The sequence below is a fragment of the Zychaea mexicana genome (genome assembly GCF_025766255.1).
Source record: "Zychaea mexicana strain RSA 1403 chromosome Unknown BDB00scaffold_174, whole genome shotgun sequence".
NCBI classification, from domain to species: Eukaryota; Fungi; Mucoromycota; class Mucoromycetes; order Mucorales; family Lichtheimiaceae; genus Zychaea; species Zychaea mexicana.
Genome location: NW_026516837.1, coordinates 1 through 22,821, shown reverse-complemented (window position 1 = coordinate 22,821; position 22,821 = coordinate 1). Strand labels below are relative to the sequence as shown.

Genomic DNA, 22,821 nt, shown 5'->3' with positions numbered 1-22,821 from the left:
AATGGTGGAGGGAAACACAAAGCAAGTGGATTTCCGGATAGTCCCCCCAAAGGAGCCGTCTTCTTTGGAAAGAGAACAAACAAAAGAATGTGCTCTGTGTGTGTGTGGGTATGCTACTATGTGATATGCAGCAGCCCACACAAACTTTCTTTTTCATTCGTAAAAATATAACGCATATATAAACCATCAACTTCCAGTGGACTTCTTGCAGTCCAGTAGTACCTTTTTCTTTCTCTTCTCTTCCTCACTGCATTCTCTTTTACAGCCACAGCAGCACCCTCCCCACTCTTACATTCACATATACATTCTCTCGCCCAAGAGATGGCTATCATTGGTGTCGCAGGTGAGACTTTGAAGCTTATCACTTTCTCTATACCTCATCATTAGCTTTACAGATTATAGTAGAGGAGAGCTAACATACTAGTATTTCTTAAGATCCAGGAGGAAGCCGCCAACGCCCCACCGTTGCGCGCCGTCGTATTGTTAATGTCACAAGCCAAGAAAACACTGTAAGCCTTTCATTTTTCTTGTCCGCCATTAATACATTGACAGCCCGCGCAATTCATGACCATATCAACTGATAACCCCAACTCTGTTTTGCATCTCGATAGGCCGTTCGCAAACACTCAAAATTCTGGGATAGAAGGAACAAGGGATATATTACGCCCGTTGACACAGCTGCTGGTTAGTTTGCATTAAGAGAAAAAAGCCCGAACCAAATAAGCCAAGTAACCAATCTTTTTGTCGAAACTTACTTAGGACTTATGAATCTTGGTTATGGTGTGATCTTTAGCTTGACCATCGGAACTTTTATGGGCGTATTTCTCGCCTATGCAACTCAAGACTCCTGGATACCCGACCCTCGATGCAGGATCAATGTACGAAAACTGACTCGGCCCACCAAGGTAATAAAAAGAATAACAAAAAGGCATTGCAGCAAAATCATTGTAGTTTGGACCAAATTTGTTTGTTTTTCTTTACAAAGCTACTGACAATTCACATAAAAACTTATACCGGAACATTCTACAGCGCCCGTCACCGAGCAGAGTATATGATGACTATGGCCAGTTTGATGCTGACAAGTTCGAAACGCTCTTTGACAAATACGCGCAATCGGACCTGAGTGGGAATACCATCACATTGACGGAACTTTTGCAATTGGCTTCCGAGCAAGGTTCTTATGGTGCTAGTCCGACAGCATGGTAAATATTTACCATCTAATGTGTTTTATTATCTACCCAGCGAGACTAGTAAATACTCAAGCAGCTTGTTGCTCTGATGCTATATAGGACGATGGCCATGTTCAACTGGATTGGTCTGTACATGATGATTGGCCAGAGTGGTTCTTTTCATAAGACAGATATACAAGCTGTATATGATGTAAGTTGCCGACCCCATGTGATCCGGATCGCGCTACAATACATTAAGAAGAATGAAACAAAGGACTTACTCATCTACTGATTTGAATCAAATCATAATAACAGGGTACCTTATTCTATCGGATACGTGAAGCAAGAAGTGCTTATGTACGTCCTGCATCACTTGATACTTCAACCGGTCACCTGCTATTGCCTAATAACGCTGTGCGTGCATTTGAGCGTCATTTAAACTCTGCTGTTGAACATCTGCCGCAATCCACCGTTGCTATTGTCCGAAGCTGGGTGCCACCGGTCGATTCCATCCTCAGCGGAAACGTCGTCGCTACACCCGTTCGACCACGCAGCAGAGCCTTTGCCAAAAGCGAGCGGATCTCTGGTACCAAGACTGTTTCCTTTGACAATCAAGCATTCTCTTTGACTGGTGTCCAAGGCTATGCGGCATCCTCTTCTTCGTCCTCTATGACGGATGATGATCTGCCAGACTTGATCTCTGAAGAAAGCGACTCCATCGACTCCGTTGGTGATAACATTGGCGTGTTCACCACTGGTCTTTGCCCTGAAGGTGCCGACTACTACCGCGATACCCCTTTGACCAACTGGATTGGCAGTCAACTTTCTGGTGTTCAGAAATCAATGAATGACCAGAATTACATTCCTAAGGCAGATATCAATGACAAGAGCAAGTACGGCATTCCTCTCGCGGGTGTCATGAACGATGGCACAGTGTCTAGCCCATTAACCGACTGGGTTGTGGAAGATGTTCAAAGCTATGATAATGATACCGACAAAAAGAAGGCCTACATGGATACATTACAACCTGTGACATTAAGGGGTGTCGTGCAATCACCAACACCCGCTGCTGATCATCGCATCATCGACGCTCCATCATATGATCACAACAAAAAAGTGCGCTTCCATCTCGAGCCTGTAACCTTGAGTGGCGTCCAGCATGATGATGCTGTTGCCTCTGGCAAGGCAAGTATGCACGGTAGCGGTGTTCCCATTGTTGATGCGCCATCCCCGGTGGAAAAAGATCTCAACTTTGACCTGGAACCTGTTTCGCTTTCTGGCCTACGTGCTACTGATACTCCTACAAGTGCACAAGATGACATCGTGGCACAGAGTGACTCAACAAATAAGGGTCTGGCCATTGTGCAAGCTCCCACGACCTTTGAATTCCAAGAAGTTGACATTGAGTCATACAAGCAGCCTGTTTTCTTGACTGGTCTTTCCTCTGCCCACAAGATCTCTGATGATCACCATGGTCCATTGCCTATTGTCGACGCTCCTTCTTCGTTGCTGTACAAGCGTGAGAAAAGCAGCTCTAGCGTACATGTTGAATCTGTTGCACTCACGGGTGTAAGCAAGATGTCCACTGCTGCTGATAAAGATAATGGTATGACCAGCGCTATTCTCATGGTCAAGGCTCCTGTTTCGTTCGAGACAAATGAAGATGTCTTTGAGTCTACCATTAGTGCCATCTCTTTGACCGGTATATCCTCCTCCTCATCATCACTACTTGACAAAACTGGAACAGGGTTTGCACCGTTGTCTGGATTACGATCAGATTCTACACCCGCCTCATTTGTGAAAGCACCCACAAACTATGAGCGTAAACGAACAGTTGCTTTAGAACCCATGTTGCTCTCTGGCCTGCGCGTGTCATCTGATGAGCCAACCGGCTTTGTCGAAGCAGCTACTTCGTATGCATACCAAGAGCCAGTGTCTTTGGAGCCTATCGTCTTGTCTGGAGTGAGCAATGACACCACGACCGCCAGATTTGTTGAAGAGTCTTACATGCCCAAGCAACCTGCTGTTATCGAGCGCGTCAGCTTGTCTGGATTGAGCAATGACACCACGACCGTCAATTTCGTTGAAGAGCCTGCACCCCACGGGCCCAAGAAACCTGCTGTTCTCGAGCACGTCAAATTGTCTGGATTGAGTAATGACACCACGACCGCGAGCTTTGTTGAAGAGCCAGCTTTGTATGAAGCCAAACAACCCGTCACTCTCGAGCGCGTCAGCTTGTCTGGATTGAGCAAAGACACTACGACCGCCAGTTTCGTCGAAGCACCTATTTCGTATACATACCAAGAGCCAGCATCTTTGGAGCCTGTCGCCTTGTCTGGAGTGAGCAATGACACCACGACCGCCAGCTTTGTTGAAGAGCCTTACATGCCCAAGCAACCTGCTGTTATCGAGCGCGTCAATTTTTCTGGATTGAGCAATGACACTACTACTGCCAATTTCGTTGAAGAACCTGCATTCTACGAGCCCAAGCAGCCTGTTGCTCTCGAGCGCATCAACTTGCCCGGCTTGAGCAAAGACACAACAACCGCCAGCTTTGTTAAAGAGCCAGCATCCTACGAGCCAAAGCAACCTGTTGCTCTCGAGCGTGCCAATTTGTCCGGCCTGCACTATAAGGACCAAATCGCCAATGTTGGTTTTGTTGAACTCTCTGATGACGTTGCCTTTGAAAAGTCCTATGAGCCTGAGCCAGTATCATTGAGCGGCCTGTCGCAAGACCCCACCACTGCTAGCTTTGTTGAAGAGCCCGCTTTCGCCGAAAAAGCACCTGCTGATCTGGTCGAAGCCGCCAAGCCTGTGCCTCTTTCTGGCTTGTCTGTCTATGACAGCCGCTATGCCGACTATGTTGAAGCACCTGTCAACTACAAGGCCATTGAAGTCATCAAACTCGAACCTGCTGAACTCTTTGGTCTTCGTGAAGAAGCCGAGACTGTTTGGGGCCCGGTTGAAGAGCCTGCTGACTACAAGGCTAAAGAGTCCGTCCCCTTGGAGCCTGCAACGCTCTCTGGTCTCCGTGGAGGAGATGACTTGGAACAGAGCTGGAAGCTTACTGGTACCGGGAAGCGACGTCTTTCCTTTGAAGAGCCCTTGGTTGACGATGAAGTCGATATGCTCTGCTCATGGCGTCAAAACACTGGCTTTGAAAAGAACAAACTTGATGTTGAGTTTGTCTATCAATGGCGTGACTCCATGGGCTTCGAAGGATCTATTCCGCCCGTTGAGAGAGTTGAGTTGTGCGGCGTAGTATCTTCAGACGAGCAAGAAGTATTTGTCGCAGAGCTACCGATTGTCAAGGACCCATACCCAAGTAAGAATAATATCGAATGGCCATTTGAAGCAACGGCCATCTCTTTGTCCGGTTTGTCTTCAAACCATCCTGCAGCTAAACTCAAGAACCACTTGAACATTGGGAGTATACAGGGCGTCTTCAAACAGGAGTCATCGCTCTACGAGGATCCAATCGAATTGCCGGAGGAGGTCCAGGAACACGTCGATCTCCAGCAGTACCGTCGCGCATTCCCGCTGTCGGGTGTTCATGCAAAGGATATGGAAGAACGTGCGATCAAGAACTGGCTCAACAACGGCGCACTCCCCGGCGTCGTCTCCAACGATAACGTGTATGAAGCACCCGGTGAAACTTTGCCTAAAGACTATATCGAGCCGCGGCCGAAGGATGACCACGACAAAGTGGGTGTGCTGGCCTCTGGTATTTCGCAGAAGAAGATCAAAAAGCCGCTCAAGAACTGGTTGAACGTCGCATCTCTGTCGGGTGCTGATGCTGAATCATTTAAGACGATCTACGAGTCTGCCAAGCCTGAACCGAAGCCCAAGGAAATGGAGATTGACCTTGAACAATATCGTGCACCTTTCCCATTGAACGGATTGACTGATGACGAAGTCAAGCACAAGAACTGGCTCAACAGTAGCATATTACCTGGTGTTCAAGCAGCTTCGCAATCCTCATATCAAGATGCCGCTTCTGACATCCCATCCGACTATATTCAGCCCCGTGATCCATCCCTGGTTGACGATAAGGCGCTCAACGGCATCAGCACCGCCACTGCCCGCAACTTGCGTCTCAAGAACTGGCTGAGCACACCCGAACTTCCAGGCGTACAAGTCGATGAAAATGATCGCACTTATGATGAAGCCAAGGAATTGTCTCCGTCAGAATACATCCAGCCACCCCTTGAAGATCAAGAGATGCCAGCCGACTTCAAGTTGACTGGTGTTTCTTCAACAGACGCTGTATCTGAAATTAGCTTACCAGAGCTCAGTCGAGTCAGCAAGTTGGCACATCACGATTCCGAAGACGAACACTCGATCGCTACGGAAAGCACAAGCCCGGGTCCCATATCACCTGAGGAATACAAGGGCAAGAAGCCCGCGTCCGCACAAAAGGTTGCAATGACCAGTGCCAATTGGAGCATAATGGCTGATATTACAAGCCAGAAGGAAGAATAAACAAAATTTACCCTGCTTGTTGTAGTATAGTGTTTTTTCATACATTGTTTTTTTTATACCATTCCCTGTAATTTCATAACATATTCGATTCATTTTCTTTGTTATTTTTTGTTTCAAGTCAATTCGAGTAACGGTAAATGGAGACAGGTTAAGAGAGAGAGAGAGAGAGAGAGAGAGAACAAGAGCGATGGAGGGTGTTAAAGGGCAGAAGATATTGTCCAGCATGGAAATATCTATGTGTATATAAGTGCTTGTGTCCGAAGTGTTACGTGGTTGCTGTTCAGCCATATGTTTTTGTGAGATTGTGGTGCATGCCTGTATATATATTGATTTATGCAAACTGAAAAGAGAAAAAAGAGGAGAGAGAGAGAGCCAGAGAGAGAGAGAGAGAATAAGTCGTACAAAGACTTATTAAGCCTTGCTGTTACTAGATGCAGTCGTGTTATTCTTCTCTTCTTCATTGTTCGGTTGCTGCTGTCTAGGCTTCTTCAATTCAGGTTCACCGTCTTCTTTAAGCACAACGCCTGTAGGTTCAGGGACCTTGTCACCCACAGCCTGGTACCAATCGTCGATCGTTTTGCCCTGCAGGAATGCGGCGATGATAACGGTCATGTTATCACAGCCAACACCACCGAAATCGCTGTGTTCTGCAAGACATTTGTCCATGAGGTTTTCACAAATCGTTTTCAGGTCGACCTTTTCCTTAATTTTGGTACGTATGAAGTCTGCTACTTGCTGGTTGGTCATACAGTCCCAGATACCTGTAGTGATAAGAGTATTACCGTTTAGTATCCCACATCCAAATATGTATACACAGAATAATTTTCAATTGTTAATCTTTTCTAATCGTTACCATCACAAGCAATGACGGCGAATTCGTCTTGTGGTATTAACCGATGCTCAGTAACATCGGGTTCGGCTAAATTTAAAGAAACACCGTACGCACAGTAAGCATCTTTCTATCGTAAAGTTTATCCTCACTCTTTCATCTTCTGTTTGTTTTACCGCTGACGACCTGTTCTTCTGCAGGGAGATCCTGTCTTCGCTTGAACTCAAAATCACCAAGCGCGCGAGATAATGCAAGATTACCTATGTCGTGCAATAGAAAAAGAGTGAGACAACAACATCCTTTCTTTACATCCACTTTGCCCCGGCCGCAGTATCCTATTTGTATTTACCATTGACACGACCGAATTCTACATGCCCACCCGCCTTTTCGATACGAGCGATTTCCTTCTCATTGCCCGGCTTGTGGTCTTGAGAAAGGGCAATAGCGCGACCGTTGGTACTGATGATGGCACGGGAATCACCTGCATTGCTCTAAGACAACGAAACGTGGATTTCCTTTTTCAGTCAACTAGAGTAACCCGCGCATACATCCACAAAAGAGGCGAGACGGAGCCACACGCACACGAACACACACGCACACACACGCGCGCGTGGCTACCCATGAAACACATACCACATAAAGAACGTTATCTTTTGTCAGCAGCGCGGCTACAGCGGTACAACCCGATGTCTCGTTCTCGTAGACCGGATCTAACAACAAGAGGAACAGCAATCACCGTTATTACTAGCATATCCTCGCCATTCCTCCTACTCCTTTATCCTCTCCATCATGAGAGAATACATCATAGCATATCATTATTACCCCCGCTTCACACCAATTGAGGCAATCCTTTTTACCTTTACGAAGCGCCTCATCGATCCCCAAGAAACTACTTCTTAACGCCTCGCGGTAGTCGCCTTGCTGATAAAACTTGGAATCAAACACCAAATTATGCAGATGCTCACCACTGTATTTTGCCACGGCAGAGCCTACAAAGAATCAATGAGTAAATGTGGCAGCAAAAGCAATGTTATTATGATATAATCCGTATCTACTGAATAATATAATACCTCCGTGTCCGTCAAATACTGCAAAGAAGCTAGCACCCGTGTTTTTGTACTCGGGAATCGTCGTATGGGCATCTTCCATATCTTATAGAAAGAAGTGTGCAATTGTTCATAAGTCTATACGCGCGTTCAAGATGACACTGTTTCCTTTAAGACTCCCCCCCCTTTCCTTTCTTTTGTCAATCACGTTAGAAAAAAAGGCGTACTGATTCTCCATCCTTGCATAGACGATGCACCATACTTGACGCGTGCATCTCCGCCTTCGGTGGATTCCTTGGTGGTGATAGGTTCAGACAATGTTTGACCCATGATTTTTTAGGGGGTTCAATGCTGTTGGTTAGGAAAGGGTGTGTGAGTAGGTCAGTTGCAAAGCGAAGCCAAGCAGGAAAAAGAGGTTAAGCGCAGCCGGAGCCTGTTTCAATATTGTGTTGCGGAGTCATTCGGCATGTGTTGCACACACGTACGTTCGTTTTTCTCTCTTACTTTTTTCTATATAAACTATACCATGGCAGCCGCGAACAAAGGAACGACAGGTGCACGACAAACACTGGTGAACGCTGAAGACCAATATAATAAACGCATTGACGACGATATAGCCAAATTAGTGGATTGCTTTACCGACATTGTTCGAGTTGGCGAAGTATGACTGACCGTGTGCTGCGATAGATCTGGAGCAATTTACTAAAAGCGCCATTCCGATGAAATAGAACAAAGATAAGGACAAGTTTCGCGTAGCTGAGGAAGGATATCAAATAGAAAGTCAAAGTGCCCAAATAGTAAGTATCTTTTTATGTTTATCCTTGCGATATTCGGTATTCAATGTGAACTAACAACGACAACAAAAAAGGTACGCTCGGCTGAATCATTATTGGGCCTGATCACGGAACTGAAACAACACTTGCTACTAAACGACACTGCATTATTATCACAACTTACAAAGCAACGAACAGAGGCACTGGAAACGCAAAGATATGAGATTAAAGATACAGTCTTTAAAATGCGTGCAGAGTTACAAACAACCATTTATGATCTGGAATCCGTTTATTTCAGATCTTTAAAAGGCGCATAATAATAAAAAAGCATACATATCAAATGTGGGATGGAACTTGCTTTGATGAGGTAAAACAGAAAGAAAACTCTCTATAAAGATTATATTTATAGTAATGTAACAAAGTGTCTGCTGTATATAGATGTTGAAGTGTGTATGTATATGTAGGAGGCATGTGTGGAGTGGAGAAAGCGAGAGAAGCTGGAAGTTTAGGACGAGCGTGTGTATGTGGTGAGGCTATTTTTCATCAATCAGTATCGGTTGTGATCGTTTCGTTCAGCGTTATAGTCGTTATCATTATTGTCATGCTGCTGCTCGTCACGGTGATGGCGCTTTTGTTGCGAGGGGTCTCCTCCAAGCGATTGAAGCTCAACCAGCTTTCGGAAAACACCATCCTTCTTATTCAGCAAGTCGTAATAGGTGCCCATTTCTGCAACACCACCGTTTTCAAGACACATGACAAGGTCGGCCGAGCGAATCGTGGAAAGACGATGAGCGATTGTAACAACTGTTCTTCCTTGCATTAGATGGTTCAAGGCATCTTGCACTAAGACTTCTGATTCACTATCCAGAGCACTTGTGGCTTCATCCTATATCATTATGTTAGCCCTCCTCTTTATATCATCTAGCAGATGTCAGTTGTGTTTATGTTTTACCAGAACAAGAATTGACGGATTCTTGAGCAATGCACGAGCAATAGCGATACGCTGCTTCTGACCACCGCTCAGGCTGACACCGCGTTCACCCACAACAGTGTCATATTTGTCATGGAAGGATTCAATGAACGAGGCACAGTTGGCTTTGGTGGCAGCTTCTTTGATTTCGTCAATGGTCGCACTTTCTTTGGCGTAAGCGATATTGTCACGGATGGTGCCAGCGAAAAGGACAGGTTCTTGCGATACCACACCAACGTTTTCGCGCCACCAGTGCAAGTTGATGTCTTTGAGGTTTTCATCGTCAATGTAGATAGATCCCTTGTCCGCATCATAGTAGCGTAATAACAACGATCCAATAGTTGATTTTCCAGAGCCAGATGAACCAACAATAGCAATTACTGTAGTTTGTTTTGCGGACCTCAGGCGTCAGTCTCCTCTTTCTATAACAGTAAGATCAATAAAAATAGTTTAAATTGATAAAACTTACCAGTTCCCGGTTGGATGGTTAGCGAAAGATCTTTAAAGATAGGAGAGTGTGGTCGAGTGGGGTATGTGAAGAACACGTTTTCAAAGCGGATCTTGCCCTGTAACGTATCCAGAATCTTGCCGCCTAAATGTAGTAAAACCGAATCAGTAACTTCAATCCCGTGGTGTAGGTATTACTAGCTAGCCCACTATACTTACTGTCAAGCTGAAAAGCACTCTGCTTATTCTGTAATTCGAATAGGCGCTCAGCTGCACCAGCGCCCTTCATAATTTCCGAGTAAAACGACGTTAAACCTGTATGATACACCACAAGTTTACATTCAATTTTTGCTTATTTTCACTTTTCGACCCATATCAATAATTAAATAGATTGACATCGTACCTCCCAAAGAAGTGCCAACGTAGGCAGTGTATAACATGAAAGATGCCAGTTGACCAATGGTAATAGCATCATTCATCACCATGTGGCCACCATACCATAATACTGCCAGAATTGCCAAGTTGCCAGAAAGACCTGCACCACCAAAGAATACCGCACTTGCAATAGCCTCCTTTCGGGCCAGATCATAAACGCCCAATACCTTTTGATGGTAGCGTTTGCCCTCTACATTCTCCTTTGCGAAAGCTTGCACCGTACGGATGCTGCTTATCCGCTCTTCGCCGAGTTTGGTAATCTCACTCAGTGCTGTTTGCGTTTTTCGCGACAGCGTCTTGACATAGCGACCATATATAACACCGAAAATGCTCACAGGAGGGACCACAATCATCATCACTGCTGTCAGTTTTGGACTATACAAAATTCAGGAAAGTAGTTAGTTGGACCTTTACATCGTATCTTTGATTTTTTCGTTTAAGTGTTACCTGACCCACAGCATCATGGAGCTGCCTACGATTGCAGTAGCTAACGCTCTGTGACATAGCAGCAACAGATATTCAGTCAGTATTAGATCACATGAGATACCGATGATATAAAGTAAGGATCCCACCTTAACCCATCACTGACATTGCCAGTAATACTTTTGCCAACAATGGCAGTATCGACCGATAAGCGAGAAATAAGTTCACCCGTTCGATTCTTATCAAAGAACGCCATGTCTTGACCCAGAATATTCCGGTATAGGTTGTTTCGTAAGCGCTGAATGATCCGCTCTCCTGCTAACCGGAATAAGAGTACACGACCGCTGTTGGCCAATGCACCCACAATAAACACGGCGGACAAGGCACCCATAAATTGAGGCATCGTGAAGCCCATATACTCCTTGACTTCAGGATGCGTAACGATATCGATGATTTTGCCCATTGAAAATGGAACAGACTAGATATACCATCGTTTTTTAATACATTGTTGTACCCAACAGCACAACTATTCCTCCATTTCCCTTTTACCATAGTAACCGAAGACGAAATCACTAATAAGGCAATGGCAGCTTTTTTTTTGTTGAAAAAAGATATCACTGTCAGTTCTTGCTGTGGAAAAACAGCTTACACAATGACGGTTTTCCTTCCCAATAACCGAGAAATAAAAGCATCATAGCAATAAAACATACCAGAAATACTCTTTGCCTCAGGTTTAGCGAGTTGGAAAAGTTGCTTGATATCTTTTGTTTCGGCAGCCTTTTTTTTGCTTTTGGCTGCCTTATCAGCAGCTTCCTTTTCAGCTTTGGCAGCTGCTTCAGTTGTTGCTTTTGATGCCTTGTCGATCTGTTGTCGTACTGCCGTGGAGACCGAGAATGGCATGCGATCGCCCAGCGATCGCGAAGGTGGCAATTGACCTGGTGGCACGATGCGCGGTCGTAATAGTCGTTGAGTAGTGCTGGAAACAGCACTGCTCCTTAATGCCCATCGAGAGCTGGTCAAAGACAGACACCGGAGCATGGTCGACGCAACAAGAACAGAACGATTATGTTGTGGTTGTTGAAGGTTAAGCCAAAAAGTAGCTGACAAAAGAACCGAGCTTCGGTAACTAAATTAGCCGCTGTCGGGAGCTGGGTTGTTTGCATTGTAATTTACTTCTTTCCGTTTCTTTTTCGCGTCTATTATCATCATGCCTTTCACCTCCATTGAGTATATCACTATGCCTTGAAACATGAACGCTTATCTCTAATGTTTCTTACAGCGACTTCAATTTCTCAAACAGCAGCGGCTGTTTAGCTCTGTCATCAAGCTTACTAAAGGCGAATTCCGTTTGCACCTCCATTGTTGCCGATGGGATGTGCTTATTTGATCAGCACAAATTAGTGGAAAAAACTCATTAATAAGCTGTACAATTTTCTTGATTCACAACAAGGAGCATATGGAAATCATGCACACAGAATTTTCTCTTAAGTAACGGTTGACTAAAGACAGTGTCTCATCCTTTGTGGCTACAAGCCTCCAAAAACCATCCCGTCTCAAGCTGCAAGAAGCGAACGACAAGCTTCAACGAGGGAGCAGCGAAAAAAAATTCTTGATAAGTCTTTACTTTACGTTTTTCTACAGAAAGCTCCAATCCGCACCGTCACTGCGGTAGTGGACATGCAATGATCAACAGCAGATACATATCTATTTGATGGGCTGTGTGACTATGTCTGGAGGTTCCATAATTAGCAACGAATATTCGCGCCACAATATGCACACAATAATTTTATTACTTACCACTAGCAAGCCACGGGTGTAAACCCGACCGTCCTGACGAAGACGGTCTAATTGTTTGGGATCTTGCGTGATGGGCGAATGAACTGACCTGGCCGTTGGCCGTGTTCGAGCATTGCCATCGCAATTGTTGACTGACAATGACCTGAGGCACCGTCTCGATGAAACACACCATGGCCTTCTTGCTGGCATTGTGGACAAACCTTGATGCGGATGACTTCGTCTTCACCAAGATCGTTGAGTTGGTCCATATTGAGGGCATGGCGAAGAGGAGGTGGCCGCCGGAGTAAACGTAACTCAGTTACACGTCCAAACATGGCACAGCGCGGGCAGAACTTTGATGTACCGTATTCGTCAATGCGGACAGGTACAAAGCGACGTCCCTTTTTGCTTTTCGCTCGAATGAGTAACCTTGTGGCTAGCTTAGCATCCAAAGCGGGCCGTGAGCCTCTTCGATGATCGCCAGTAGTGAGTGCGTCTGCACCAAAACCGAGCAGAACGGGCCGTTCGGATTCCCACTGTTCCTTGTTCCATTCACACCTCCTTCGTCTCCTACGTTTTCGACGGGTTCTCTTGTCATCGGCCGTAATTGCATGATGGTCGCTTGGAAATCGTTGTGGTGGTGGACCTTTGATCATATTCAGAATTGTGTCCGTGGCCTTGTTTATTGCAGAATCCATGGAAATGCGGGTGTCCCAAGCTTTGCGCCGAACCGAACGCTGAGAATAGAACTGCCAGAGATTGATGCCTACATTGTCAGTCTGCCATGCACGCACGTATAGCATGAACTTAGCAAGGTTCGATTTCTTGCTACCAGCCATAAGTCGCGCTTCCAGTACATCCATGCCAGCAGCGAGCTTTCTGTCGTGTAGCCATCTACCATTCAATCCTTGTCGACCATATATCTCATTCTTTTTCACAGTATACTGAACACCGGTGTCATGGACATGGTGCTCGCTGGGCAAAAAAAATGCACCTGCGGCAATCATCATTATGGGACTTCTGGTACGGTGACGTTAATAACTCAACTCTTGGCAAACGTTTGTGTATCTAACGCATCGTAATATGAACCATACTTAGGGCTTCCATCCGCTCGCTAAGCGGCTCGATTGTTTCCAAACAGCCGATAATGCTTTTAATCTCCTTATCGAAAAGGGGATAACGCGAGTTTTTATCGACTTTGCATGCGTCTTTTTTGAAGACTTGCGACAACATGCGCCGATATTTTGCACATTTTGCACTTGAAAAGTATGTTTTTACGGGTGTTATACAATGTATGTTGTAGTTTTCTTACCATTTCAAATCACTGTAGACCATCCCACAGAAGAAGAAACAAATGGCATGTTTATTCGTATCACTCTTGGCATCATCGAAAAGGCGAGTAAATTGGCAAACAATCAAAACCAAGTGGTATTTGTCATGGACGGCGACGCCTTTCCACTGAAAGCGAGATTGCATGCCCAGCGCGATGAATATAGCAAGAGCCATTTTCGAAAAGCGAAGGAAGCATTTATCCGTCCTTCTGAGGGTGTCCACAGCAGCAAGTACAGGAGAGCTGCGAGAGAATGGGTTCGCTTTTCCACCGATATTAAACAGGGAATCATACGTGTAAGTATCAAATATTAACCAGAGTGAAAATCATAGATTTAAGTATTTTTTTTATCTATCAAACAGGTTCTCCAGATGGCTGGTGCGGAGGAGTATAGTCGAAACAACACGCGATTGTTTACATACCATCAAGCAACGTATGAAGCCGACGGCGCAGTTGTCGCACTTGCCAATGCCTTTCCCGCAAATCAGGTGGCGATATTCTCACCTGACAGTGATCTCTTTGCTTATGGCGGCTGCCTTGATACGCTGCGCATCATGAAGGTTGACTGGGGAACACTCAGGGTAGAAGAAATGACAACTAAGACGCGTGTACTGCAAAACCTACAACTCCGTAATGAAGATGAAGATAATATGGATATGGCGGAGCGCCGTCTTGCTGTGTTGGCTGCCTCGGGAGGCAATGATTACTCCATGCATCTGAGCGGCATACGCTTTGGTGTTATGCGTTCTACTTTGATCAGAATTATCGATGACCAAGGACCAAATTCTCTCGAAACGAGGCCAGATGAGATGTTTGAGAATCTGCTTGATCTGTTTACCGTACCTTTCTTCGTCAGACAAGAAATGCGTCTTGCCTTATACCAATTCTGCTTGTCACCAATGCTGCTCCCAGAACAACATGCAGGACCGACACCTAATCAGTTGGAATTTGAAGAACGTATACCGGAATATACTGCTCTTTTCCGTCCCCCAGAGCCAGCAGCACCTTATCGTAACCCTCATGTACCTCGGGGACAACCTCCATTTTTGGGCAGTCTTTACACCTTCGTTCCAAACGTGCGTTGCGTGACATCGGATCAAACCACACCTGAAAAAACTGATGACCTTCCCAAGCGCCCCAAAAAAATTAAGCCCAAAATAAGAAGAATCAAGACGCGAAGAACGGGCAGCGGCCAAGGGCAAGGCGTTCGAGGTGGTGGACAATTTAGCAGCGTCAGAGTGACAAACCTGCAAACACACGAAGAGCAAACTGTATATCAGAAAAACCGCGCAGTCACCACTTGGTCGATGGGTCTGTATTCATCACTGTTATCTGCTGCCGTTCGTCGCAAGCAAGGAGAGCCAGGAGAACCAGTCCAGCTGCAACGTGAAGCAGAAATGGAAGCAAGGCTCATGGCGGACATTCTGGGAAGAGAAGCGCAAGAATTATCTTTGGTTCGACAAATCACCTTACAAATAGTCAATCTTGCTATTCGATACGCGCATGCATTACCAGCTGGCCCAAAAGCTCAAGCTTTCCGACCGCTTTTCGCTGACAACTCAAGTGTAACGTGGTTTAACCTTTTGCATTGCGCGATGAATAATACTCAACGGGTGAATATCGTTGGACTTGCTCCGTTTTTAAGACTGCCGCCAGTCCACTATGACCCTGTCACCGCTGCAGCCTAACAGTTACAGGTGATTCCAGATGTTCCAGAGTATAATGCCGAAAACAGCCCGCTTCGCTTGCTCGAATCACCAGATGATATTTTGAAAACTGAATCTTTGACTGGTCGCCTGTCTGCAAATCCACAGTTCCGCGAGATCATACTGTACGCTAGACAAAAGTGGCTTCTGTACTATGGTGAACAAGAAGTCGAGCAGCCCCTGCTACTTTCGACCAAGTTTCGCTCTGAGTTCATCAGACCAATTTCAAACGAACTTGATCGGATGTTCAGACAAACTGTGGTCCAAGGCTTTGCTGACAACAGTATCAAGTATCTTAAAGCACGTATGGCTTCTCTGGCCCGTGTCTCGAGAGGTTGGCCCTTGGAAAACTGGTTTCGAGCATATGTTTTATCTTGGCTTCGTAACGAACAGGTGGACGCCCAACATCAAGAGCAGTACGCAGCTTTAGCCCAAGATGTGCGGAACCAAGTGCGGTCCTGGTTAGTGCAGCAGCGAAAGAACCTTCGCAAGAATCCTGTTGAGCTCAACGACGAGCGAATCGACTTGCTCCTCAAGAGAGCAGCAACAGTACCAGCTAATTTCCCCATACGTGAAGATCTCCCGGAGTATATCTACTCTCGTATTTGGCACATACCACTAAGAAGCAATGAAAAAATGGAGTCTGTAATCAATTTGTCGAAATGTTTAAAGGTTGCTGAATCGCTCGCACAAGAAGCCACGGAAGAAAATCGACAAGCTTTGGAGACGTTTATCACTGAGGAACGCCTGTTTTTACAAAAAGTGACAGGTCGCCTAATTGGAGTTCGGCTAGCTGACCAAGATCAAGATCAAGGGCCTTTAGACATATTTGACTGTTTGGTGATCAAGCGTCCTCGTGATGATCGATCTCAAGTCGTTGCTGCTGGTCAACAGGATCAACCTCCTTCGTCGCCACCGCAAGCTGGACCGTCACACCCTGCCCCTCCAGTGACGAGATCCGCGTCAAAAAAGGCTGGTGGTCTCAAGCGTACCATTGAAGAAATCCAGCGTGATACTGCACTTGATAATGCAGTCGAAACTGATGACGACAGCGCTGAAGAAGATCCGAGTGGCGGTAGCAATCGTGGTAACAACGGCGACAGCAACGGCGCCGACGATGACCCAGTACCCGTTGTGGCTTCAAGTAGCCAAACTCATCATCTTCTTTCGATGCAAAATGCCATGCTCGAGCGTTTACCTGACACTTTATCATTCGCTGCGTGCCCTTCTGCTGCAACCAAGACAATCCCCGTACAACTTCCATCAACGTTTATTCGTAACATATTTGACCACCTTGAATATTTTGCTGCGCCGATATACATGAATCTGCATGCGCTTATGGGAGCAGAAACAAACATTGACAACAGGGCTCGACTGCAAGCTGGTACGTTGGGGTGATTTCGGTGAAATGTGAGCAAAATTATAAAACTTTTTACTGACGAATTTTGACTTCTACAAAATGTTATGTAGCGAGAGACAGTGTGAATGATGCTCGTGTACGATTGCAAGAGGGATATCGCAGATATTTTAATTTACAAGAAGAAGAAAAGATCCAATATGCAAGAGACCACCATGGCCAGCAGAATCGTCGGGCTGTCCGTTCCAATGACCCATATTCTTTCCTTGTTGATTTGGGGCATGGTACTACCAAGTTGCAAGACGGTGCTTTAAGGACAAAACAGCGTGGATACGAAAAGTTTATCAATGAGACCCTCGAGGGTGCCGTAGAACCTGGTACACCGCGGTTTACGTTGCGTATGATCAGAACAGACGGCGTGCAACTGTTTGCGAACATGACCGACTGGTCCAAACCTGGCTCAAGAGGCGGTTCTGGAACTACTACTTTGCGTTACCTGCCAGAAATCAGGAAGATGCTTGCACGTGCTGAAGCAAATGGTAGGTAGTCGTAACATAGGAGAAATGCCGTATCGACATGAAGTTAATCAGTAAAATAATTCTTAAACGTATTAGCTCCAGAAGGTGAACGAGGAGTAGGGGAATATGACGGTGCCATTGGCCTTGATCTAGGTGAAACGTTGTTTGCGTAGGAAAAAGAAAATGACAAATGATGAGAGCGTTGTGCGTAAAAGTATGAACGAGATTATGCAACGCTTGTGTCTTTTATTAATACATGCTGTGACAAGAATTTATCAGTCCGTGGGTGTGCCTCGTATATCAGTCATGTGATGTAAATTGATTTGATATATTGCACCTTGCCGTTTCTTCTCGCGACCATACCGTGACAAACATCACTCATGCGGCGTGATAAATGCCATATCACGGCGTAGCAGTGCTTTAACTATCCTTTATCGCCGATTATAACAATGATTGCATGATACTAATTCTTGAGTTATGGAGTTTCCGACAGACGCGTTGTTGCAGTAGTTATCATGATTCTTTGTGCTTCAAAAAAAAGGCAGAGCGCTGGTGTTAAGTCTTGTTTTTGCAAGGGTCTGGAATGCTATCAGATGATGGAGACAACTGAGCCAGTAACTTTCGTTTTCAATGATCATTCATGTTAATATGTTTTCTTCTTGATAATATATCTTTGAACCGATGGATGAGCCAAAGCCAAAACGCCAGCACATATACTATAACCGACGGGACAACATTGATGGCAGGAAGCGCAGGTCTAGCGTAAAAAAACACAAGGCACAAAAGCATAAAGCCAGACATTTCGCAGCACCGACCACCCTGTTGGAGCTTTACTCTAGCTTGAACGAAAAATCTTTGATCGATACAAACAAAGGATCATTTTGGTTGCATGATATTTTCAAACAGACATCCAAAAAAGATACGATGGATGCAGCACAACAAGAGCCATCGACATCATCTCAAGGCTCTTACAATCCTGGTATTGCAGCAGCCCCACGCGACAAGAAGGATGATACTGCTGCATCGGATTCGGTTTTGGCGAATCTCAAAAGAATGTATAATAGCCATCAGCAGAAAGTAGTAGATGATAAGAAAAGAGATCAAGACCATACAGACGAAATGATGGAATTAATGGGCGAGCTTGCATTGATGTAGATGCTTTTTGAACAATAAACATTTTTGACGTTTTCCTCTATCCTATGTATGACAATATCAAGACAAAAATATAGTCGTCTTGTTCTTAAACGTGGCATGCAGGGTATATAAAGCCATATACATGTGAATCTTTATTTCGCAGATCACTTCAAAGCGACAAAATAAAATTAAATCTTTTTGACACTTCTCATCTGGCTGTTCGACACCAGGTGGGCTGGAGCCGAAGGCCGGTGGTGAAAGGGTCGTTTGGCTATGTCTTCTGTTGCGATAAAAAAAATCAACTAATGTGAAGTTTTCATGGCGACACAACGTGTTCAAGTGCATGGCATAGGTCGTCAAGGAAAATTCATGTATGTACATACATTGAAGAACCAAACGCATACAAGTGGCGCATAGAATGTAATTTTGAAGTGTCGGATGAGACTTACAGTGCAAAAAATGGAGATATGCTGTAAATGCAGAATAAAATACAACGATACCATTCCGGTAGGCCAGTACCACCCAGTGACTCGCTCATATCACTCGAGACAACTTTTCGAGAGCTGAGCAAAGTAGTTTTCAAGGAAGGTGGTATCGCTTTTTTCGTTGTCATTGTCCCCTTGAACGTTTTCTATCATACCACAGGTGAATACATCCTGCTTTCGTCTAAGTAGCATACGCAAAATTGGCTGCATGAACCACGTAAAATTACAGGCACGCATAGAAACCATCGAGCAGTAAAAGAAAAATCGTAGGAGAAGTTTTTGACCGGTGAGAGGTTGTTTCTTTTTTTGCGTCATATGATTTGATGAACGACGGCGCCGGTTTAAACTTGCTCAACTCGTTGTAGGATAGAAGACAACCAATGACTTGTTATACATAATTTTTGGTACAGAAACTTTATATAAGACCCGGAGTGCATGCAGATACGAATCCAGTCTCCTTAATTCTCAGCGGCAATGATGAGTGCTTTCTTACCCTTGAACCCTCCATATATTAGCACCCTTCAACAACATGCTCGAAAATTGAAGTGCATGCAGATACGAATCCAGTCTCCTTAATTCTCAGAGGCAATGATGAGTGCTTTCTTACCCTTGAACCCTCTATATACTAGCACCCTTTAACAACATGCTCGAAATTGAAGCCATGCGTCATATAATCTGTACAAAAACGCATGGTACGAGGAAGTAGTGGATATTACAGACGTAATATATCGGAGACACTGGGACTGTTTACCACCACCACCGTTGGAAACAAAATACATACCAGGTAGTGGAAGTATGCAAGGTGCATGAACTAAATAATGCTTTTAAAACAAGCTTCCCGAGCCAACTATCAGGAGAACTATGTATGCACTGCCAACGCTGTCAGGGATATTCTCGCTAAATGTGTATTCCGTAATAGCGCCATCCGAGTTAGCCGATTTGTGTGCTCAGTTGCGCTGGGCAAGAATTTCGTTCGGCGTAATGATGATGTATAGATAAGTTTATTGAACGTCTTTTCTTTATGTACCCGCAGATATGTCCAATAGTTATCGCCGAGTACGTATCAATAACTAAGCGCCATGTTTATTTCCGCGTTTACCTAGTACAGTGTATTTGCTTTCTTTGACAGACGGGTAGAAAACCCCGATTTCGGCGATCAATTCCGTTCTTTTTGGGTAACTCCACGCGGTTCTCTTCTTTCGGTTGATTCGTAGGAATGACTCAAGGTAGTACAATCACACACCACAATCAATGGTATACATTTTAGAGTGTTATGCGGTCGATATGCAGCTTCTGTTTAAAGAAAGTAGAGCACTCATCATATGCTTCTATCACGGTAAAAAACGCTATAACGACTAGCTTATAGAACCGCAGCATGCTCCAAGTATTTGCTATATGTGAGTGTCGTTTAAAACAGAGCACCGTTTCTAGACAAGTAATAGATAGTATGAAAAGCTGATCGAAAGCAAGCTATATACGAACGCGTGCTTTCCTATATCGTAAACTCTCACCGTGTGTCTTGTGGCACACAAATATACAAAGTTCGGGGACGATTGTATCTACATGTTGTCTGACTTCACCAACGCCCAATCGTCCTTTCATGTCGCGCAGAGTATCGGAACGGACTTGTCGCCAAAATACACGGAGGTGCGGCGTATAGTAGAGAGAATACAGCCAATAAGTCTAGATCAGCGAAAAGCAAAGTAAAATTTGTAGATTAGTACTTTAGTGATACTGCATTTCCCAGGATTTCCCCTGCCTTGTGTGTGCTATGTGTAAAACAACTATATCATCCTGAATGCGATAGTTCCGCAGCAGCAGCAAGACTGCGCAGCGACGATGAGTTATGCAGCATAAACGCATTGGTTGCATATATTGCATATCTTTCGATTCATCATGACAGCTTAAAGGTCTCTGTTATAAATGTGTGATTCATTATTGCAGAAGAAGGAAACGCTTTTTGGAGAAAGCTGTTTGGTCCGAACTACGGGGAATGTTTGACCATTTTCCGTACCAGCGGAGGTACATTCAAGGAAAACCCAGAAAAGATATTTTGCCCATATTTGGCAGCTCAAATTAGCTTGTATCCGGCTGTGAAAGCTAGAAGGCTCGCTATCTATTTATCCGAGAAGGCGATACTCTGTGCAATTGCAGTACAACGGCTGCTTGGGCTAACAGATATCAATCACTGCTGCCTGCATAGTTATTTTTCTCGAATGACTTAATGGGTAACACACAGGCGTGTATGAATGACCATGACTTGTGCAGCTGGGTCTCCAGTTTTAGGTCTTCCACTCAAATTTTTTGACAAAATCATGACTTTTTACGAGCATTCGTTCCGTTTAGAAATAAGAAAATATGTACCTCAACTATGCAACATTGAGCCCCTACTTTATAGGCAAATATATAGAGTGGAAGACCCAGAAGCACTGTGATATATGAGAGGAAAATATGCGGAAGGCGGGATGAGCGCCGAATTCCCAAGATGTCTATTTAAAGACAAGAGAATAAAAACGCCGTGTGTGTGATCCGATAGATTTTGTTTTTTCGTTTGTTTTCTCGCTCTTCCTCCATATTTCTCCTGCACTTCTTTCACTGCAATTCAATTTTCTATAATTATTGCTTTTGATGGAAAGCGACGAATCCAAATCCGAGCTCGCTTCCTTGAGCAGCTTGACCAAAAAGGTCGACACAACAACAGACAAAGAACCACAACAACTGAAAGTCCTCAAATCACAGCAAAAAATTAGCAAAGCAACAACAGCAACCAAAGTAAATAGCGATGACAGCGACGGAAAAAAGAGAAAGAAGAAGGTAAAGAATCCCTCGGTGTCCCTGCTGGGTCTCTTCAGGTTCAGCACTAAGCGTGATCGGTTCATGATCGCCTTTGCACTGATTGGATCTGCATTCTCTGGCGCCATCCTACCAGTATCTATTGTCATTTTCGGCGACTTCTTGCGTAGCCTGTCTGCAGCACTGAGCAACACCGCGATTTTGCTCGACCAAACACGTCCATTGATCCTGACGCTGGTGTACCTCGGATCAGCAGTGCTCGTAGCAGCATATATGGCAAACAGTTTCTGGATCATGACTGGCGAAAACCAAACTCGACGTATTCGAATGTTGTATCTCCATGCTATCCTACGACAAGACATGAGCTGGTTCGACAAAGCAGAAGAAGGCTCATTGACAACACGTTTGGCTTCTGACACGCAGACGATACAGGACGGCATCTCTGAAAAGTTTGGCATGTTGGTTCTGTGTCTCTCACAATTCATTTGCGGTTATGTTGTGGCGTTCGTCAAGGGCTGGAAGATGTCGCTTGTCTTGCTTGCAACGATGCCACTGTTGCTTGGCACTGGTGTAACCATGGGTATTATGATTAAGAAATACACGCTCAAGGTGCAAAACGCATATGCCGACGCCGGTTCTGTCGCCGAGCAAGTGTTCGCCGGTTTACGCACAGTCTACAGTTTCTCATTGCAGGAGCGTTTTGCCGAACGATTCGACAAGGAGTTGGTCAAGGCACGCAAGATGGGCATCAAGCGTGGTTGTGTGCTGGGTGTTGGCTTTGGTTTATTCATGAGTATACTGTTCATGACATACGGTCTCGCTTTCTGGTTCGGCTCTCATCTGGTCAAGACGGGCGAATTCGATGGCCCTAACGTTATGGTTGTGTTGATGGGTATGATGATGGGTTCTATAGCGCTGCTTCAAGTGCCTCCAAACTTGTCGGCCGTTTCGAGTGCATGTGGCGCTGCGTACAAAATTTATTCGACAATTGACCGAGTGCCAGATATTGATCCTGATGCTGACGAAGGGTTGGCTCCTGAAACGCTCCATGGTGATATCGAATTCCGTCATATCAAGTTCAAGTACCCAACCCGTCCTGACCTGGTTGTTCTCGAAGATTTGTCGCTCAAAATCCACCCTGGCATGAC

At 45.0% G+C, this 22,821-nt stretch overlaps 9 protein-coding genes across 9 annotated transcripts; 5 read left to right on the top strand and 4 right to left on the bottom strand.

Moving 5' to 3' along the window:
• Positions 1-116: 116 nt before the first annotated feature.
• On the top strand, positions 117-5,883 carry BDB00DRAFT_859249 (Caleosin related protein-domain-containing protein). Its single transcript, XM_053125908.1, has 7 exons — positions 117-343; positions 436-509; positions 612-684; positions 760-905; positions 1,030-1,202; positions 1,290-1,380; positions 1,485-5,883. The coding sequence occupies exons 1-7, from the start codon at positions 322-324 to the stop codon at positions 5,649-5,651; spliced, it is 4,746 nt and encodes a 1,581-aa protein (XP_052972927.1). The 5' UTR covers positions 117-321; the 3' UTR covers positions 5,652-5,883.
• Positions 5,803-7,776, bottom strand: BDB00DRAFT_859244 (phosphatase 2C-domain-containing protein). Its single transcript, XM_053125907.1, has 7 exons — positions 7,551-7,776; positions 7,338-7,469; positions 7,114-7,190; positions 6,830-6,971; positions 6,657-6,740; positions 6,505-6,570; positions 5,803-6,412 (listed from the first exon to the last, which is right to left on the bottom strand). The coding sequence occupies exons 1-7, from the start codon at positions 7,627-7,629 to the stop codon at positions 6,063-6,065; spliced, it is 930 nt and encodes a 309-aa protein (XP_052972926.1). The 5' UTR covers positions 7,630-7,776; the 3' UTR covers positions 5,803-6,062.
• A 276-nt stretch (positions 7,777-8,052) lies between these two features.
• Positions 8,053-8,616, top strand: BDB00DRAFT_879423 (surfeit locus protein 5 subunit 22 of mediator complex-domain-containing protein; the record flags this gene model as incomplete). Its single annotated transcript, XM_053127867.1, has 3 exons — positions 8,053-8,187; positions 8,255-8,323; positions 8,395-8,616. 3 exons carry the CDS (start codon positions 8,053-8,055, stop codon positions 8,614-8,616), a joined length of 426 nt encoding a protein of 141 aa, XP_052972925.1.
• Positions 8,617-8,846: 230 nt separating this feature from the next.
• BDB00DRAFT_775933 (P-loop containing nucleoside triphosphate hydrolase protein) lies at positions 8,847-10,830 on the bottom strand (the record flags this gene model as incomplete). The annotated part of the gene is made up of 7 exons (XM_053120246.1): positions 8,847-9,185; positions 9,252-9,649; positions 9,739-9,861; positions 9,954-10,031; positions 10,120-10,526; positions 10,599-10,646; positions 10,724-10,830. The coding sequence occupies 7 exons, from the start codon at positions 10,828-10,830 to the stop codon at positions 8,847-8,849; spliced, it is 1,500 nt and encodes a 499-aa protein (XP_052972924.1).
• Positions 10,801-11,727, bottom strand: BDB00DRAFT_188098 (uncharacterized protein). Its single transcript, XM_053116398.1, has 2 exons — positions 11,285-11,727; positions 10,801-11,164 (listed from the first exon to the last, which is right to left on the bottom strand). Exons 1-2 carry the CDS (start codon positions 11,610-11,612, stop codon positions 10,893-10,895), a joined length of 600 nt encoding a protein of 199 aa, XP_052972923.1. The 5' UTR covers positions 11,613-11,727; the 3' UTR covers positions 10,801-10,892.
• A 560-nt stretch (positions 11,728-12,287) lies between these two features.
• Positions 12,288-13,360, bottom strand: BDB00DRAFT_943446 (uncharacterized protein; the record flags this gene model as incomplete). The annotated part of the gene is made up of 3 exons (XM_053129444.1): positions 12,288-12,305; positions 12,326-12,329; positions 12,377-13,360. One exon carries the CDS (start codon positions 13,358-13,360, stop codon positions 12,419-12,421), a length of 942 nt encoding a protein of 313 aa, XP_052972922.1. The 3' UTR covers positions 12,288-12,305; positions 12,326-12,329; positions 12,377-12,418.
• Positions 13,361-15,541: 2,181 nt separating this feature from the next.
• BDB00DRAFT_188272 (uncharacterized protein) lies at positions 15,542-17,616 on the top strand. Its single transcript, XM_053116399.1, has 2 exons — positions 15,542-16,770; positions 16,857-17,616. Exons 1-2 carry the CDS (start codon positions 15,630-15,632, stop codon positions 17,288-17,290), a joined length of 1,575 nt encoding a protein of 524 aa, XP_052972921.1. The 5' UTR covers positions 15,542-15,629; the 3' UTR covers positions 17,291-17,616.
• Positions 17,617-17,942: 326 nt separating this feature from the next.
• Positions 17,943-18,416, top strand: BDB00DRAFT_879419 (uncharacterized protein; the record flags this gene model as incomplete). Its single annotated transcript, XM_053127866.1, has 1 exon — positions 17,943-18,416. The coding sequence occupies one exon, from the start codon at positions 17,943-17,945 to the stop codon at positions 18,414-18,416; it is 474 nt and encodes a 157-aa protein (XP_052972920.1).
• Positions 18,417-21,967: 3,551 nt separating this feature from the next.
• Positions 21,968-22,819, top strand: BDB00DRAFT_775928 (ABC transporter type 1, transmembrane domain-containing protein; the record flags this gene model as incomplete). Its single annotated transcript, XM_053120245.1, has 1 exon — positions 21,968-22,819. A coding segment is annotated over one exon (852 nt), but the record flags the coding sequence as incomplete, so codon positions are not given.
• Between the last annotated feature and the right edge of the window lie 2 nt (positions 22,820-22,821).